The 20,870-nt window shown below is 31.4% G+C and overlaps 1 protein-coding gene across 3 annotated transcripts in view; it reads right to left on the bottom strand.

The window, feature by feature from the left end:
• The window catches only part of LOC114121847 (nucleolysin TIAR), a 317,950-nt gene that overhangs the window by 96,219 nt on the left and 200,861 nt on the right, over nt 1-20,870 (bottom strand). The window contains exon 1 of one of the 3 annotated variants that reach the window (XM_027984331.2): nt 18,009-18,597. The exons of the other annotated variants lie outside the window; for them this stretch is intronic. Within the exon in view, the coding sequence (XP_027840132.1) occupies nt 18,009-18,186 (178 nt within the window). The 5' untranslated portion in view covers nt 18,187-18,597. Of the gene's footprint in view, nt 1-18,008; nt 18,598-20,870 lie in introns of those variants that run through there. 3 annotated transcript variants of the gene reach the window in all.

The following is a 20,870-nucleotide window of genomic DNA, read 5'->3' as shown; positions in this document are numbered from 1 at the left end:
ATAATCGATACTTTCGATAACTGCAGTTAAATAATTAAATAATTTAACACAAACATTATTACAGTCTAACTAAGTGGGAATTGGATAACGGTAAATAGGTACTGCCTAATTGTTTAGTTAACAAGATACTTAATATATTATATGTGAATAAATTTTAATTGGTTTGTTGAGGTATCTAAAAACATATATCATGCTCCCCGCACCCATCGACCTATGGCCGAAACGTTTTCTTTCGTCTTATACGTTAACGTAACTATGAAATTTGATCCAAAAATTCAAACCCTGTACTCTGTACGTATTACACTGTATACAAATCCCGACAAACCTTTGACATACGACGACGTAACGTTTCTCTGTTTATAATATTACAGATATTCACATTAATATATCATCACATCCTGCACTCGACGACCACGATCCCCTTCGAGTGGGTATAATATAATTTATCTTATATACACGTGGGTGTGACCTTTACTATTAGAATATATCGTGAGTATCCAAAATCGTTTTTTTTTTTTTATAAATAATTATGCTTGTGTTGAACTCGTTGTATAGATGTGAGAGTTCGAGTTTTTTTTTCGCTTATCGTCAAAGCGCAAGTGACAATTATTATTATATATTGAAAATCCGGTTTAGGCGATTTTACAATAATATAAGAGTTAAAATCAAAAAATGTATACATATTTATAGATTAATTTCCATTGTGTTTTTAATGAAAATGTTTGTAAAAAAAACATCTAACTACTTATAATGCATAGAGGTTAAAAAAAAAAGGTTGGCAACATTTTAATGGAATCGTCTAAAACCAACAATAGAAAATTGTGGGTTGGAAAGAATAGCAATAAAAACGAGGCTTAAACCACACATTTATTTTCTTTTAATTCATTTTAGCAATTTATAGTAACGCCCAAAGTGTGGTATCGTTATATACATAATTTTTTCGTCTCTGCCGCACTGCATGGTTAAAGGGGTTAGCTCTCCAAGCACATTCCAATTCTGACGGCAAAGCGGTGCTTGATACTCTCTCTAAGGTATTTTTTTCCCTACACTCATCCTGAAACGCTCACCCTCCCGTAAAACTCACTCGAAAGACAATTCCGTCCCAAATGTTTCGCTAACTGTATAAATACGCGTGTGTGTATGTTTATGAATCGTATATATAAGCACACGGTTGCGCGGTGGGGAACGAAAACATTAAAACCGTATTTCGCAATTAAAATTGTATATTTAAAGAAGAAAAAAGTAATGTTAATTACACGGATCGTCGATCACCTGTGGCCCGTAAATTTAGGACAAGGTGGTGGCGTAATAAACGTCAGCAAAAGGGTTTATTTTTCTGAAAATAAAATAAAACGACTGGGTAGTGCGTATTATAATATATTATATAATACACATTATACACCATCACGACCACTGCCACCTTTACAAATACAATAGGCTCATACGGCAGTTGGTTTTATTTAACCTTTTTTTTTGTTTTTAAATTGTATTTAGCGTATTATTGCTGTTATTGTCGTACTTGCACGTAAAACGGATTTTACCCCAAGACTTGGGGGAACGTTTAAAACTAACAATTCTTCAGCAGTGGACCAGACACCGGCTGGAAGTAGATGTGCATTATGGGATAGGTGGCCGGTGCATATGGCGAGTAACATGTGCAATCGCTTTAATAACATTGCCGGAAGAGTGTGTGTAATGTATATCTGTGTATACGGTGAGCGCGCAGTTAAGTTTACCTATACACTATACCACCACGCTACCACCTCTATCTCCAACAGCATATAGCCTATAGCCACTATACTTACCCCGTGTTTACCGCAATGCGGGCTGATTTTAACGCCCCTGTAAATCGGCCGCTCAAGTCTACTGACGATAAATTCATTCCACCTCTTCCAACTCAGCTTCCGTATATCCACTAACCTATATGTACGTTATAAATAGTGGTGACTTTTTTTGTTGTTTTTATTCCCCTTCGGCCTTCACGTCACTTTTTCCATCGCTGAACATCCGTTTTTTTTTTTTTACCTTTTTCCTCCGATCTTCCAAGCTTTTACTTTTATATATTATACACTCGTATTGCTTGTCACCAATGTACTTGTTCATTGTATACATGTATATATACGTACTCCATACGGAAATAAGTTACATTTATTTTATATTTAAAAATCCTAATCTGCTGAGCGAGAAGAACGAATTTAAACATTTGATTTTCTTCAATAGGTACATAATATCGTATAATCTTAGGATTACATTGCATTGTTGCAATATTATTATCAATATTATTATGGCGACGTCATACGGCTCAAAATTTATATGCTAATGTAAACGGTTCGACCACTCCACCGATAATTTTTATGTTATTGTATATAAATTCAATACATCTGCAAGACGGTTGTGTTGCCAAATCATTTCTATTATCGATTTTCATAAAAACTATTTTGTACAGAAGTAGGTAGTTATAGTATTCTAAGCAGTAACAACTACAGCTTTCAAACATTTTTACATTTTTCATTTTTATCGAAGAACTTAATTTAAAAATATAAAAACTTTAAACAAATATACGAAAAAAATGATATGCATCAAATTAACTTTTTACTGCAGATACAACAATTTTATTTTTAACGCAAAGACATATTTATATCTTTTCGTGAAATTTTAAATGTATACTGTTTTATATAAACTATATACACGTATCTTGTTTCGTATTTCTTGTTTGATATTTTCATATTAAGTATATTATAAAGTATATTATATTTAATATACTTTAAGAATAAGACAGTTGTGGTCCATTTTGTAACATTATCTTTACATTACCATGAAGATTATTATACGCATAACATAGTCTCATCAGAGTTTTTGGAAGAAAAGGGTCAACTTCTTAATGGGAGCTTAAGGATCCCTTAAAGTAAATTTAACTATATATACCATGTTTAGGTACTTCTTTTTTCGTTCTTCTTATCTCGTTGTTTCTAGGTTTTTCTCATTTCGTTACTTATGGCGTCCATGCAGTATGAAAGCAAATACATGTTTTCAGTTTTCACAAGATGCTTATAAAGGTGGTAGCGATTACACAAACCACAGTATATAATACGTTTTTACTTTAACATTTCCAGAGTCAAACATTTTCTTCAAAATGGTTTTATATATGTATATTATCTGAATGTAATTATATAATAAAAACGTTGGAATAAAATTGCACGTATCAATTTTGAGCTGTAAATCATGCAAACGAATTTGAAATTTTGGACGGTATTATCTGTAAATAATATTTTTTCCCCTCGAGGACCAGCAATATTTTATGACGGGTCTCGCTAGGCACGCAGCCAACTGTTGGTAAACGACAGCCGACCAATCACTTTTAGGTGGAACATTGCCACGCCGCCCGCCACTTCAAGAACCCTGCAGCGCCACCGTTCCAACCGTCGCCACTACACGTTTGCCTGTTTTTATAATGACCAAAATCATTTATTGGCGACTGCGAACGAATTAATATTATGATAGGGCAGGTCCACTTAAACATACGATCTATATAATATACTTTTACTAAAGGACAAAAAAAGCATGGATAGAGGTGTGGCGGCTGTACTAGTGTCTTTTTGTTTTGTTGAGTACGTCACAGAGAGAAATAAAAAAAGTACAATAGGCGGCGAAAGTGTGCAGATAACACAAAGACTATAAAATGAGAGCAAACGTGCGGTATGAATTAAATAATATACTTAAAAAAATGCATTATGCCAATAACTGAGAGGTTTGTGCCACCGTCTCCCACACCATCATCGCAAAATGCATTTGCACTGCAGCACGTATATTGTACTAAAATAATTGAACACCGAAGTTTTAGCAATCAGAACATAACCCTTATGCATTGTACTTCTCTTAATCGAGTGTGACATGTACGCCCCGTTACCACGGTACGTTTTCTCGATGCAGTTATAAATTATATAAATTAAAATGTCTAGTTATAAACTCATTTGGTTTATATCGTACATTGAAACATTTACGTGTATTTCAACTTGAATTCTTTATAGTAAATCTGTTTGTCGAAACAAAAAAAAAGATTTTTTTTTTTATTCAATTACATCTTTCATTTTTTGGTTACAAATTACAATTTATTTGAATTTCATACGCATAGACCATATACGGTTATTAGAAAAAAATATGGTTTTCGTAGAAGTATTCCAGTAGTTTCAGTAATATCGACCACATTTTTATCACTGCCATTTTATGCACGTTCAAGGACTAAAATTATTTTTAAACATATGCGCTTTAATGTTTTTTTTTTATTTTTATCGTTTTGGAGAAACCAAAGTGGATGCGACAGTTACAAATTTAATTATATATTATAATGTTAGGTTTATCTGTATCATAAGAAAAATGGTTATAATTAAAACTCGATGGTCGTTTATAACGATATCATACGATATACAATAGACATTGTATGCTATTAAAATCAGATTTTTTTTTAAGTAAAATAATTAAAAACACAAATACCGAGAGTAAAATATTGTAGGTACAGTAAGTACACCAATCTATAAAATGTATATATAACAGATACATCAATATCGTTAGCACGTGTGATATTTTTAACATTATATAAAATAATAAACGTACAATAATATAACATGATATGAAAATATAATAATAATTAATATGTTATATTGACATTTTCGCCAGTAAGTGTGTTCCATCGTTTAGATGATTCGTGAATAGTATTAGCCAAATACAATAATTAATAATCCAAGATAAAACAGGAAATAATGATAAATAATAAAAAAAAGGAGGAAAGAGAAAACGACCTACAGTTGGGGAACTTTTTCATTCATTTTTTCACTCCCACTCTGACAGTATCAACCTCTCCCGTATACCGAAATACGTTAGCGAAAACACAGGCAGGTGGTAGAAGTGTGATATAGGTTTTAAATGTTTGAGTAAATTAATTATTTTAATTACGTGCTTTACACAAAAAGCACACTCCACTGACGAGTGAAAAGGGTGGCAAGACATGCATATTATATACATCACATATCGTATGGTAATTCTCTCTTTTATTATTATTATTATTATATTTAGCATAATAAAAATGATTACAATTATTATTATTATTATTATTGAGACGCGCGTGGGTCGCGTGGAGGTACAATATGTCGAGTACTTTATTTTATTTTTTCAGCTGATATTATTATAAGTATTTTTTTTTTCTTTACGGTTATATACGACGCGCCGTTAAACCTTTACGGTACGCAACAAACGTTACACTGTTGCGCTGCGCGTGCATGTGTGCGACGCCGTCACCACTACCGGTAGCACGTGTGACCCCTCCTCTGACTAACCAACGTCGTATACGAATTTACACACACAAAAACAAACACGCGCCTAGCGCGCGCGCACACACACACACACATACTCAAACACAATCCCCTCGCGACTCGTTCGCTTTTCGAGCCCTTTGAACACACACACGCACACACACACTCCTACACACATACACACCATACCCACCCCTTGCCCACAAATTCAGCGAGCTCAGTCACCGCCGCGAGCTCACGAGCACTGGGGCTGGAGGAACGGATCTCTCCCCTAAGACTTCACGTGCTTTTACGAACATTTCCAAATAAAAACCACCAAACAGATACTTTACTGAAATTAATTTCGGCTACACATGTTATATATTATTATTATGTTGTATGATATATTTTACCGTTACGTTGCGGTATTATTATAACGACGACGTGGAGTACTCAGACTACGGAGGTTTTCTTTTTGTAAATATATAATATAATGTGTGCGTGTATATATAATTTAACCGATGGGAATTATATCGATTTTATTTTTCCGTCGAATACATTATAGAGTAGTTATATGTTTAGTATATACTGTATAAATCCACTAAAAGAAGGAGAGAGGCCTTTCAACATCCGCAAAAATAAAAAATAAAACACCCGATAACCTACGATAAAATCATTTTAGAACGATAATAATACAATGCTATTATTCGGCAGCCGATACAGATAATTTATGTATATATATATCTTTTAAAAAAATGATATAATTCTTTTTTTGTGGATAATGGCATTTAGTCGCATGTTTTATAGACTGAAAATATCCCCACATACTACCTATAATTATTCATAAAAATCAAAATAAATTAAATGTACTTTTGTATTTTTGACATAATTACAATGTCATAAAAAGGTTATGAGGTGTGTATTTATAAGTAAAATATATGACTATCATTATCCCAAATAAAATTACAAGTTTACCAATTTACTTACGATTATAGACATACATTTACCACCGAAAAATAAATTCAAATTATAATAAAACCCGATAAGCAAAAATTGAAAAAAAAAATAATATTTAATTGAAATAGTTTGTATATTATCTCGAATAATGTGGATCCATTCTGTGTCTCCCTCAAAACTCGGAAGTTTGATTGTGTCTTTGATATTGGGGTCACACAAGACTTGTAGCAAACATCTGTTCGGTGGGTAACTGGGTCGGTTATATAGTCTCATATATTTCCAAATACCTATTTTTTTCTACCTTTCTTCCGTATAAGCAAAATAAATTATAAATAATAGGTAAATATAACTTCTGATAACGAACAACAATCGTGACAGAGAAAAAACAATATCATTAGATTATACGAAATAGAAATTATTGTGTTTCTCGAATAGTTTATATTATATACATAAAAAAAAAAATGCGGTGTAATTTCAAACTGAACAAAAATACCATGCAAGACAAAAATAATAATAATTATTATTGAGACTTCCATTAACTAAAATATAAGCAGCTAGTAAAATTAGGTATATTATAGGAGACGAATAGAAATAAAATCCTACTAATATATCGTTAGTATTTCGTTTTAAATTAACTTGATACAATGTAATATTATTAATAATAAATTATAATATTTATAATAAAATTGTAAATATGTGAAAATGTACTACCGACTTTTGGCCTCATAGAGTGTACATAATGTAGATCAAAAGATTTAGCTTCCACTTAATTGATTATAATATTACATTTATAATTAACTTTAAATTTAGCTAAGTTCATGTGGTTTACCAGGATAATAATTGTACTGTAGCTCAACCACGTATCTATGTCCACGCAAAATTCAGAAAAATTCTTATGTTAAAAGATCTATGTAGTTTATGGAATATTTAAAATATACTCGAAATAGCACAACACATACCGCCTCGACATCAGTAAATAAATTGCAAAATTGTATTATACTTTAACAATAAGATTACTCGTTATAATAATCATAATAATATAAACCGTAAAGGGATTTCATTCACTGTATTAAATACACTCGATACCAATTATTTATTTTTATATCAGTGTTTTTAATAATCGTTGATTTTAATACACATAATAATATTATTACGTAAGTATGCTAGTTATTTGTAATAAATCCATAATAACAACAAAATAAACGTTTTGTTTTAACTTGAAACACTGTAGTATATAGTAATAAATCCGTTAATGGATTTTTGAAATTCTTTGAAATTTTATAAGCCCTCGCGTTCGTTTCGTGTCATTTATTGAGCAATGATCACGATAAATTCCTAAGGCTTTGTATTGTAGCTACATAACCGAAGTAGATACGTACACAGCGGACAATATTTTACAGAAATATTTCTTTAAATTAACATTTTCTCCAGGTAAATTAAATTTTGTTTTATCAAAAGTTGTGGAACGTAATAATTTATTTACGATATCTTAACTATTTAAGGAAAAAACTTTGTATAAAAGTATAACTTGTAAATTTTTTATAAGTAGGTATACGCAGAAACTTCATTTATATTTTAACGTATAAAAAGACTCTGTTTAATATACAATTCTCTATATATACGTACTACACATATAGTATCAGTATCAATACGGTTACATATTGATGTAGGTATACGCAAATAACAAAATATCAGTTTAAAATATACATGGTATATTATATTTTGATTCTCTTTAAAATGTTATGTAAACTCATAAAAATTGTTAATATTTAAAAAGCAAATTCTATAAATCGATCCAATCGCAAGGATATAGTAAAATAGGTGGGGTGACGACATAAACCAAATGTATAATCGATAGACTGGCATGTGATAGTTGTTGATCTTCATACAGAATAAGTAGTATCGGAATCTTTGTAGATTATAGGTTAAAATTTGTATAGTTTATGATATTTTAATACAAAAATATTACCATCGTATGGGCAAACACCGACTGTGACGCGCAGCCGACTAGACGGTATTGTATAAAATATAATATGAGTATTGAGTATACATAACGCGTGTATGCAGACGTGCACAATAGAAAATATACGATACAGACGGGCAAGAATATCGAAAGAGTACCTAGCCAGGTGTGCGTGTGTCTGCCACGGTGTCTGGGCGATACGTCGACGATAATTTAACTGTTGCGACTCGTGGACAAGAGTGGAGACTGATTTTTTGGAGGAAATACTGTACGAAAAAAAAATAATAGTTTCTGAGCAGGCTTTTGGAAATTGTATTCCGACCACCGTCACTTCGGCGGTGTTGGGGTGGTACTATAACGTGTCTCGTTCGACGGACCGCTCGAAACAAAGAGAGACCCAAGCATTCGTTGACGGACGGGGGGTGTAAAAGGTCAAAATAATAATATTCGCGTCCCTCCGCGTGGGATATACTAGTACGCACAAACGCACACAGACGCACACACACAGACACAAAAATACGACGAACGTTTGGGGAGGAAATCGGCAACGTCTATACACAGCACCATTGCCACCGCCACAGCCACCGTCATCGGTGCATTGACCTCCAACGTTTTTGGGGTGCGCTGCACTAAATGCAGCTGCCGTCGTCGTCACCCTGCTGCTGCTGTTGCTGTAGCCGACTACAACTCTACAGTATAAATATATATACGGTGCAACTCCGGCACCGTCAACAATAATTATTTTACGGCAGCACGTGAGTCGAAGGTCACAAATACATGAGCCTATTGGAGAGAGAATCAGTGCCCCCCTCCTCTGAAAATTATTAAAACCCACAATATTAACCACATGTAGTTTTTCTAAGATTGTACAAAATTTAATTTTTTATTCTTCATACTTTTAATAGATCAGTAATTATTCGCATGCTATGACAAAAAAACCAGAAAGTTTATGTATTATTATATACTGGGTATGAATCACATAATATGTTTGCTTGTTAAATAATATTAAAAATTCATTGAATCATTAATTTTCATTTTTGACCAAATTTGGTCGTATTTGATATTTTAATAATAGTTAATATATTATACTAAAATAAACGTCAAAACGTATACAATATTAATACATAAATTGATATAAGACGTAAATATAAACATATTATACACCCATACTACAAACATTTTTTTTATACTGTCTATATTTGTAATTCTTCATCAACTCTTTATAGGACAAACCTTTCCATAAAATGCAGTGAATTTGGAAACTAGGTATTATTTAGTCCCCTTAGTCTAACATACCTTATAGGCGCCCCTGAACACGTCATAAGCGCGGGAAATGCGTGTCAGTTTGGTCGGCGGCGGAATTGTTAAAATATTATGTACGTATATAATATATCACTGTGTAATGTGTGTATATATACATATTATATATACGTATTACGTATATATATCACATGATGTACGACGTGGTTAAACATACACACGCATACGCGCGCATACATATATACATACTGTTGTATATTATATTATAATAGCTTTGTGGACTACGAATAGTAATAATAACAATAATCTAATATTTATTATGCTCTCGCGGGCGTGGCGACGATACGGCGCGTGACCTTTCATTAGCTGGAATGATACTAATTAGTAATTACTAATGATGGTAGTAAAAAAAAAATAATAATAATAATAACGAACAAAAAAATAAAAACTCCAGAAAATTAACCTTTTCGCGGGACTTTACGCGACAGCGACATAACGAAGTCGTCGAGATTCCCACGGGAGTTTCCACCAGTGCTGCTGTTACCGCCTCGGAAACGTATGAAAGTCGTCAACAGAAACGGCGTGCAAAAAAATTTCAAATTCCGGTCGCCACCAGGTGCGTATTAAAATTATAATATTTTATAATATGTACCGCGCGCACGCTGTAAATGTTATAATACGAACCGACGCGCGCGCGCGCATGATTATATATATGATATATTATGTGCGTAGCGAACAGATGTTCAACAGTCGATACAGGGGGGCAGCTGATTACCTGGTGATGTTATACACAAAATGTAATGTATAGTTTTGCGTGTGTAAGTGTATTACGGTCTGCCAGACACACTGGCCCGTTATCTGACGGCCATATAGGAAAGGAACGCACTCGGCGAATGCGAGAGAGAGTGATGTAGACATTTTCGTTTTTAATAATAATTGAAAAAGTGTATTAACATGGGTATGTGTTGTATATAATAATAATATATTATATGTGTGTATGTGGATATAGTAAACTTGAATAAGTCAATTATCGAAATTGAGAGTGTTTTTTTTCCTAGCCCGGCGACAGTAGCGTGCATCAAATTTCGAATTAAATGAATTGAAGAACATCAACACGATCGATTGTCGTTATATGCATTTATGTTGGGTTTATGTACAAAAGAAACTTAGTGCGCACGGTACTTGAAATATTGCTCAGTATAGTAAACGAAAATATCGTAAAATACATTCTAGAATTATTTTTTATTTTCTTTATTCTTCCGAGTATCGTTTAAAAATATTATAGTATTCAGTTAAAAATATTTTTAAAGCTTTTTCTTTTTTTAATGTAAACACATAAATATTTAAAATTAAATACAAGAAAAATCCATACCTTTATGGTAGGTACCAAAGATTTTCAAGGATAACATTAATTAATAATATAAGCATACTATCATGTCGACTATTATTATATTTTTATTCAATTGATTTGTTTTTAGTAAAATTGAAATTTAAAAATTTAATACATAATATTAACTATAACAATTTTTAAAAAATTAATTATATAACTATGCTGTATAACTTGAAATGATTACCAATATTCTAAAATTAGCTTTTCAAAAACGAAGTATACAGTTTTGAATTAATCTTACGCAATCAATTATGATCACTTAAACTTTTATTTCAGAAAAAAGGTAAGTTACATGAAAAATATGACGGTCGAAATAATGAACAATGTTTTCATAAATATTTCGTTAAACTATGTTGCAGAAGATGGTATATTCACATATATTTAGTAATCGTAAACAATTATGCTCAATTCAATGGCTGTTGACCACCTCTCGCTATCACCACTATTCACATAATCACAATCGAATGGCATGGGTTATAGAAAACAAATGTTCAAAAGTTACTCTTGTCTTCTATAGTAATAAAATTAATCAGTCATAAATATATGTTAATTTATAAAAAATATATTTTTAACATTTAGGCGATCATTTCGGAAATTATTATAGTGGTGTGTGTAATTAATTGGATAGAATTAAATTTATTACAGATTAATTAATTCGGTTTTAATACACTAAACACATCTGCAGGTTGCTTTGATAAGAAATTATACATGTTGAAATGCAGGTTTTTTTACTTTAAATGAGATGAAAATACTATTTTAGTTACAATTGAGAGATCATAGTGATGTTGAAGAAGATATTATTCACTTATTATATAGTTAGAGAAAAAGTTTGTGTAGAAAATGAGTGATGATCTTTCCCGGTGGAAAAATTAAATTATATGTCTTATGAAGTTATTTATACAATACCAATTATATATTTTTTTAAGATGATAAAAATTAAGTGATAGATCAAATAATAATATATACTACGCATTTTTTTTATCGTATAATAATAATATTATAATGTATGACATACCAATATTATAATGCTCGGCGTTTCGTCTCACGCGTGCCGAGTCGTGTGCAAACGAGCTCATTTCAACTCACGCAAAACATTCGTCGCTGCGGCACCCACACCGTTGTGCATATATTTATAATAATATTATTGTAGGTACATAATATTATATAAAGAACTTGCGCTACCAACGCTTCGTCTTGGAAGTCCCGCGTCGCTCCCCTCGGGATTCTCGTAATTAAATAAAGTCCAACCAATAAAAAGGGACGAGTAAAACGGAGTGAGGAGAAAAAAAAGCGAGAGAGAAATTTGGAACGAGATAAAATACATTCAGGGACGCGTCGGTATACATTATATGCGTTCACTCACTATATTCAAGTTTATATTATTATTATTATTATTATTATTATAGCTGTGGTGGTGGTGGAGGGTTGAAAACAGACGTGATGGTTTTCTCGGGTTATCGAACGGTAGAGTGGCAAACGTGGGTAGGTAATGGGCATACATTTCGTATGCAAAACCGGTCTCGCACGCCTATCGACAGCGAAGGTAGAAGCGCGATAATTTTAACGTCAGAAACGGTAAAGACCTATCGGTCTTATCTGGCACTACTCTTCGTTAACGATGATCAGATATAATAATACCTACAATTATAATTATTGTTTTTATTTTATACTAGGATTCTAAATGGGTTTCTGATCTGCAAATATACATACGTATTATGTGTTAAACAATATTTAATTGTTTTATTGAATACATATACCTCTCAAAAACGAAGAAAATGAAACAAAACAAAAATCTAAAGAAATGTATTGTGCTGTATCGTACCGACTAATTAACCATTCAGAGTGTGTAGGTGTGTTAGTAATAAATACCTAAGTATAAAACTCATTCAATGTTATTCTAAAAAATTATTTTTAAAAGATACAAATTGAAAGTATTTAGTAGAAAAATAAAAATTAAAGTTACATGATTAGAATATTTAATTAACGTACATTATTTGTTTATAAGTCAGATTGAAAAACTAAAAAATAGTACCCATATACATAAGTAAATCATATTGTAAATATAATACTAATATCATCGATACCAAAAAGTGGTTAAACGTATGAAAAGATGTGTACAGTAATGCATTTTACAGAGAAAGTGTACTTTTAAATAATTTCTTTCGACACAAAAAATTGTGAAAAATTGAAAGCAAACTTCAAACAACACAATGCATTAACGATCATTTAGATGCACAATAAAATTATATATTTTTGAGAGCATAAGACTTAAACAAAACGTATTGAAATTTTAATTTTATATGAAAACTCTTTATCACTTTTATGAATAACTTTATTCAATATTACGAGAAACTCAACCAATAAACGTTTTTATAAACGATTTGCGATAAATTATATAAAAAAGAACTATAAAGTTTATTTACAAAATATATTAAAATAATAAATTTAATCTCACATTTGGAAAAAATCTGAGCATGCAAAGTATAAAGTAATCTATAGCAAAGGATACTAATAAAAAAATACTGAGTTTGCCCAAAATAATAATAACAATTAACGCTATAATAGTAAAATGATATAAAACAAAGCCCATGTACGCTTTTATTACAAAAAATCTAGCTATATTAGCATTTATATTACGTTGAATTCTTTTGAGCATTATTTCCCCATAGGCTAAAGGACTACGAATATTGTGAGTGGAAGCTCCAATCACAGTATGTTTCTTATTTTTGTTTTATTTTTCAATTTTTTTTAAGTTTTTAGGTATCGTGTCAAAACTAGTTTATATTATTTTCTTGTTTTATTTGTTGATAAAAAAAAAAAAAACTTTTACGTGACAGGCAGGAAAAAATAATTCGTAATTGAATATATTATAATAAGTTTGTTGGTTAAGTTATTAATGTATTTTTCGAAAGTTTGTGTATTCAGTGCTCATAATAGATGTCACATCGCCGGAAGAAGTTGTTTTATTACAACGTCCCAACGTGAATTAGTTAAACAAAATTTTTCGCTTTTTCTCCCCTCACTCTTCAGCTTACGGACTTGGCCACTTGGGTTTCTGTAATATAACGTCCGAGAAACCTTGGCCCGTCTCGAAACTTTCACGAAACAAAACTTCAGACATATAAAGGGACTAGTTGGCCGGTTTTATACTTGGCTCCTTTGAGAATTCAAGTCCCGTCCTGAAACTCTGTTAAACGGTGGTAAGTACCCGAAAGCATCTACATTAAATAATAAAAAAAAGAAGAATTTACAATATTTTAAAGCGTTCATTACCTAACGTGGTTGAATTATATTTACAGGAAACAATAGGAATAAATGTTTACTTATCTAATGTTATACTAAAAGAACTTTTACCTACAGCAAAAAAAATATTTATAAAAAATTAAGAATAATAATACGTAAAATGTTGTAGAGGTTGATGACCAACATTTATCAAGTACTTGTATAATTTATTCCATACAATACAATATTTTAGTACACATTTAAGTTTGTTTATTTAACGTAATTTATGAAACTAGTTTATAAAAATATCTTTAGTTATTAGTTATTTATATTTATTATATATATTTATATAAAATTGAAAAAATAATTGTATGGCTGATACAGTTTATTTTGACCAAAAAATAAATGATTATTGTTTTGGAAATGTACATGATCGAAAAATATTATGTACGTGTTCCTCATGTTTTATTAGTACAGTCACTATGTATAAACCCCTTTTAAACTAACGTTAAGTATATTTTCCAGGTTTATACAATTTTACATATCCTATATATACATATATACGTATATAATACAAATAGTCTATGCGCCTTTTTGTCATCTAGGATGAAATATATTTGTATTCAAGACCAATATTGGTTTTTACTCATACATTTTATATTCAGTACTTTTACTCAGAGTTAAGTTACCTATAGTGGGATAAATTCAAGGGCAAAAACTGTAAAAAAACGTATCACCGATTAAAGTACATTATGGCGCGCGCCCATATTCAAATGGGCTCATGTATGCCTTCACCTGGCGCCCGAGGGACATGTATTCCATTCACGCTCCGCCGAACCACCCAACGACTAGACAGATGGTGCTACAATTACTGTGCAACTTGAACCGTTTGCTGTTTATTAATATTATTATTTTCTGTAATATATCTATTGCATATTATGAAAATTTCAATTTTTTTGTATCAACAAATTTAACCGAATATTAAATAAGTTATAATAACAACGGCAAACATCTGATCCATCAGATTATTATAGTAATAAAATATAATTATATTAATTAATATAGTTGATTTAACATTAAATAGTATGTCACTTAATCAAAAAAAAAAAAATAAATATTTATCAAATGCTACAAATGAGTATATATAGTATATATTTATCTGCCTCATTTTAGAATATAATACAATTTTATCTTAATATGAAACTCGAATAAAATAATTAAAAAATTAGGAAAATTAAAATTAATTTACTTATACTTTATATTTTTGTTTCACAGAAAAAAATATGTATATATTTAATATTATATTAATGATTGTACTCTATAAATACCTACAACATTATTAATAATAATTCAAATAATTGTATGAAATGTTTATTTTGTAGATATTAATAGTTATATCGGGTAATAGAAGTTCATAAAAATATACAGAAACGCTTATTGTTAACCTAATTATACTCAAAATAGCTCTAAAAAACTACCACTCATTTCAAATGTAGTGCCACTTAGTTTTAAAATTGTTTTCGTACGTTTTTTTTTCACGAAAAAGCCATCTGGTATCTTCTAATTTCCATACAAAGTAGACTATTATCGTAGCTTAAAGTTATTAAAAATTAGCTTGTTCGATGTCATTACAGCCCGTAACTGTAATTGTAATTCCTTTCTTTTATTTTAACTTAATATAAACCTATACAGAAACTTGGTGCAGATGACTAAACTATGAGAGCTATATCTCGAAACCGGCTCGAAAAAGAGGGTGCAAAAATCAATATGCTGCTAGGGGCAGGTGTACCTACACAGTTTTTTGTATTCACCGTTTTTTGACCCCAAAGGGAATCTAGTGCCATTAAACCCTCTCCCTTTTAGCAACTGTGGATGTCCCCGGATGAGAAAAATGTCACTGTCTGGTTCTCATTGAAAAAATAATAATGGAGAATCATGAAAATAAATAAAAGACTCAATCGATTAGCTTAATCGACTTCGCCATATTAAGGTAGTTTATAAGTGGTATTTAAATCATTCAATAACCATTTTTTACAATTACAAATCTATAAGATATAATAAAATTCATATAATCTATATCAATCTGTAAGAATCATTATTGGCTGTTGAAAATTAATACTTAATAATTAACATCATCCATAAATGTAATAAATAATAATATACATTATTAATTCCTTATTTTCAATACTAATTTTGTAAACAGTAACAGTGGTTTGGCATATAAAACGATGTATATTTTTTCTTATATTTTATGTATATGCATTGAGTAGCAATGTAGTTTTAAAATATTGAATACATCTTTTCAGCAAGTTGACGGGTCTAAAGTTAATTATTTTTTTTAATTTCAACGACAAAAGAAAAGAGATCTGTATGAAAGGAGTTTTAAAATTGTTTTTTATGTGTAATTGTTCCTGTCATAAACTCGTAAACAATTAATTATACAACTAAATATCAAAATGAGTTTACTAATGGTATTAAATATTTATAAGAAACATTAATAAATATTTTATAAATAGAATATAACTAAAAATAACCAACAATTAACAATTGGATGTAACTTAATAAAAATAAGGACTAAAAAGTTTTGTAGTTCTTATGATTTTGTTGTAGTATTAATTAAAATATTTAATAGCAAAAAAAAAAAATATACATATAATAAGCAATAATATACTATTTATTTACTATTTAAGTAATAACTATCTTATTTCAATTCATATTATCTATCAGACAGTATAAACTTGTAATCTATAAATATAAATTATAAACTTTCTTCGATATATTTTAACTTTAATTATTAAGTTACAATAAATATTCTAAATAACTAAGAAATAATACTATAGTTGTATAATGTAATTAAATTATTAATTATGAATGATTTTAAAGTTTTCAACAGTGTACTAAGAAAATGTTCATTTTATACAATATGAAACACACTTTTGTAAATGTATTAATTAATCATTCAAAAATAAAATACAAGAAAGATAAAAAGATTAATATACAGATCATTGCACCTACTACCAGTACTACTAGTACGTTTTAATTAATTTACGTTGTTGACATTTTTACATTATTACATAAAATAGACTTCGACTCCGAGAATAAAAACAAAATATAATAAAATTTACACCGTTTATCCAATATTACGTCTATGAGTAGAGAATAAAAAATAGTTGGAAAAAAAAATTAAACATCTTTTTCTATATCTATATTATATATACAAATATGTATCAAATTATGAATGTTAATATGTGTCGAACAGAAAAATATCATTAGTCCATATCTGTTACTTAATATGCATTGTATCAAACACAAAAAGTACACAAGCGACTGCTACACCACTGGAAACCCGTAAATAAGGAAAATAACAAAGAGAGCGTGGATTTAAAATACCTCACGCATACGTCTTTGTAACCAATTTTTGTGGTTTAATAGTATATAGAGTCGTATGTTTAATACGTGGTGTCATATCGTCCAATTTAGACGACGACGACCGCGACGTCGGGAAATACGTTGTAGGAATTTCGGAGTAGTTAAACGAAGATTTTTCGTCTCGCCAGCCGGCGAGACACCCGACGGAAAACCGTTACGAAAACAACGAGAGGCGGCGTCGGCGACGGCAGCGGTGGTGGCGGCGGTAGCGACCGGTGTACCCCGCTACACGACGCCGCCGCGCAAGTATATAATACCACTACTACTTCTACCACCACCACGGTAGACGGTGATACCGGCAGCTGTTCCGGTCGCGTGGCGTTGGCGGCGCCCGGTCGAAATGATCGCAGAGTCGGTAGAAAACGAACATTTATATTATTGAATGGATACCCTGCAGTAGTTATTGTTCTACAATACTGCTATTATGAATTGTGTTTTTACCGCATTATTGTCATTATTGCGACCGTATATAATATTATACTATAATAAAACGTCGTCGTACCTGATTTGTTAATGGTCATCTGGGGCACCACTGCGGTGGCTGTCATCTGTGGCGGTGGATTGTGGCTGAGTATGTACTTGGGTTCAAACTTGGAAGGTTGAGCGATCGCTATGGGTGCCGGGTTGGTCATGGTGGTCACTGTTGCCGCGGGCATCATCAACGTAGACATGGCCAACATAGCGGCGGCGGACGGGTAAGCGGAAATCTTCGGCGTAAACGACGACGCGCGCGTAATGACGAAACTGTAAGAGAGTCGGGACTTATTGTATTTTCGAAATTTCGGCTCTTCGTGTGTATCGATTCACCGCCGTTTTGCCGGCATGTTTGTCGTCGAATAATCTCGCGTACCTATTCACTGTTGGTATGAAAACACGTGAAAGTCCGTCAACCGATCGATGGTTACGGGTGGCCGACAAAGATCTAGATTTGTGTCGATTCTATCGAAGATTGTCCTCACGGTGTGATAATTATATTGTGCTGACGACGAAGGCGACGGCGACTACTGCTGCGGCGGCGGCGACGACGAGCGGCAGAGGTCGCGACGACGGGACGACTGCGTTCGGACTGACGCTACGGCGGTGGCGGCCCAACAACCCCTCAGCGGCGGGGCAGCGCGGCACCGCGGCAGTCGACGACTATACGCGACTCCACCACCGCCACCGCAGACCGTAGCGCCCTCTACCCCATTGTTTAGCCACCAAAGACGACCGTGTACAATTTATAATGCGTACGTCCGTGTATTATATTGGGGTGACTTTTTTCCTCATTTTTTTTTCGACCGCCTCTGAATCGTTTTTTTTTTCTTTTAACACCCCGACGAAGTTCTTGACCTCGTTCAAACGGTTACACGAACGATTTCGGACTTATTTTTTGTTTTCCCTTCCGCCTATCTATCGCTTACTCATACACACACTCTCTCTCTCACTCTCTTTTTCCATCTATCTGTCCCCTTCCGTCTTTCTATCTCTTTATCTACACATACACACATCCCTTGGCCGCCGTCATATAGTCAATGACTTGTAGTTTTTATTTTAAATCACTTACGGCATGCCTGTCAACCACTCTACACACCCGTGCATGGTTCTTTTTTCCAAACTCAAAAAGATGGAATTTATTGATAATTTAATATTATATTGACATTATATACAATTTTATTAAAATAAAAATTATTGTATTCGTTTTCTAGCGTACCCAATCATGTATATTTGAACAGGTTGATAATTACAAGCTAATAGGTTTCCAATTAATAAAACAACGATTCAGTGTAATACGATTTAATTATTCGAATAATATCGTCGTTCAGTGTGTTATTATTATTTTAACTGAAATATAATATTGATGACGTTGCAACGCTCGCACGGCAAATAGTCGTTGAAAAATAATTAATGATATTATATACGATGACACGACGCGCAGTTAAAATATATGGCATAGGATTATTATTATTTTGAACGACGATAACAATATCAAATATCGATGCGTGTTATTAAGTAAACTCGTTTTTTGTATTAAGATAACAGGCAATGTTCACCATCGTATAATAAATACACCGTAACCACAATTTATACGCACCAATAGCCACAGTTATGGTTCGTCACTTTTAAATACAGTGGAAATAAAATTATGTAAAAAAAATTGAATTTTTTTTTTTTATTTTGGTCTAGTTGAATTTTTATAAATAATTGTATTACCATAATTATATACATATACAAGTGCCTTCCATTAAAAAGTCACGTATTTTTTCTCAATTGTAGATTATTATTTTAGTTTGTAATTACTTTGGGTAATTTATGTATACTGACTAAAGTTGATATTAGTATTCCCAACAAAATTAACATTTAGACGGCAAGTGGCGATGGCAGAGTAAAGCAACATACATTTACATAATCGTCTCTAAGACAAGTAAATGAGAAACAAATATAAATACTTATCTTAATACCCAAAACACATATCACTAACTCTAGAAATATGAATATCAAGCAAAGTAGTGAAAAGGTAGGATGAAGGTGACTTGTGTATATCTTAGCTTACAGTGGCATGATTAAGGGAGGGGGGAGATTTTGATGTCATATCTCTCCCCCTAGCCCTTTTTTTTTTAAAAATAGACTGATTAACTACATTTATTTACTGTTATTATTGAAATTATTAAATATTTTATCATTTTGTAACTATTTATTTCTGTGTCACGTGAAGCGTAAATACATTCATTGCACTGGAAGTAGATGCGTATGATAAATACAATTTTTTGGGGGGAGGGATTGGGGGGTTGGATGTAAAATTTTAAAACATTTCATCTTCCTCCTCCCTACAATCATAACCAATTTCCGCCACTGTTAGATTACATGTATACATTTTAGCTTTATCCATTTGAAGTCAATTTACAATAAAATTATGGTTGTGAAACTTATTTTTGTAAAATTTAAAAATGTATTGTATTTTATAAAATAATAATATAATACTTATAGATACTAATTTTATAATGGTCTGAATATTAATACAATATCAATTGAAGCTACAAAAATACTATAATTTTGTCGTGATCGTTTTTTAATATTATATAAACAGTATTTTATAAGATAATCGAATCACTGATCTCAAAATAAGTTCCACAAAATGAAATAAAAAGTAATTTAATGAAGTCACTAATCTTATTTAGTATAAACATAGTCCGCAACTTAAACTTCATATTATTTAGATAGGTAGTTTATAATAAATTTATGAAAATGTAAATCAATTAAAATTGCAAATTCCAGTCATGAAAATATAATAAAAAATATAATAAAAGTCTATGTCCTAATTTTTAAGTTAAGATTCAATTCACGAGCGTGCACCTGGCCTCTTTTTAATATGAGCATTTAAATT

Source organism: Aphis gossypii, chromosome 2 (assembly GCF_020184175.1).
Source record: "Aphis gossypii isolate Hap1 chromosome 2, ASM2018417v2, whole genome shotgun sequence".
NCBI lineage: Eukaryota > Metazoa > Arthropoda > Insecta > Hemiptera > Aphididae > Aphis > Aphis gossypii.
This window is presented reverse-complemented; position numbering and strand designations above follow the sequence as displayed.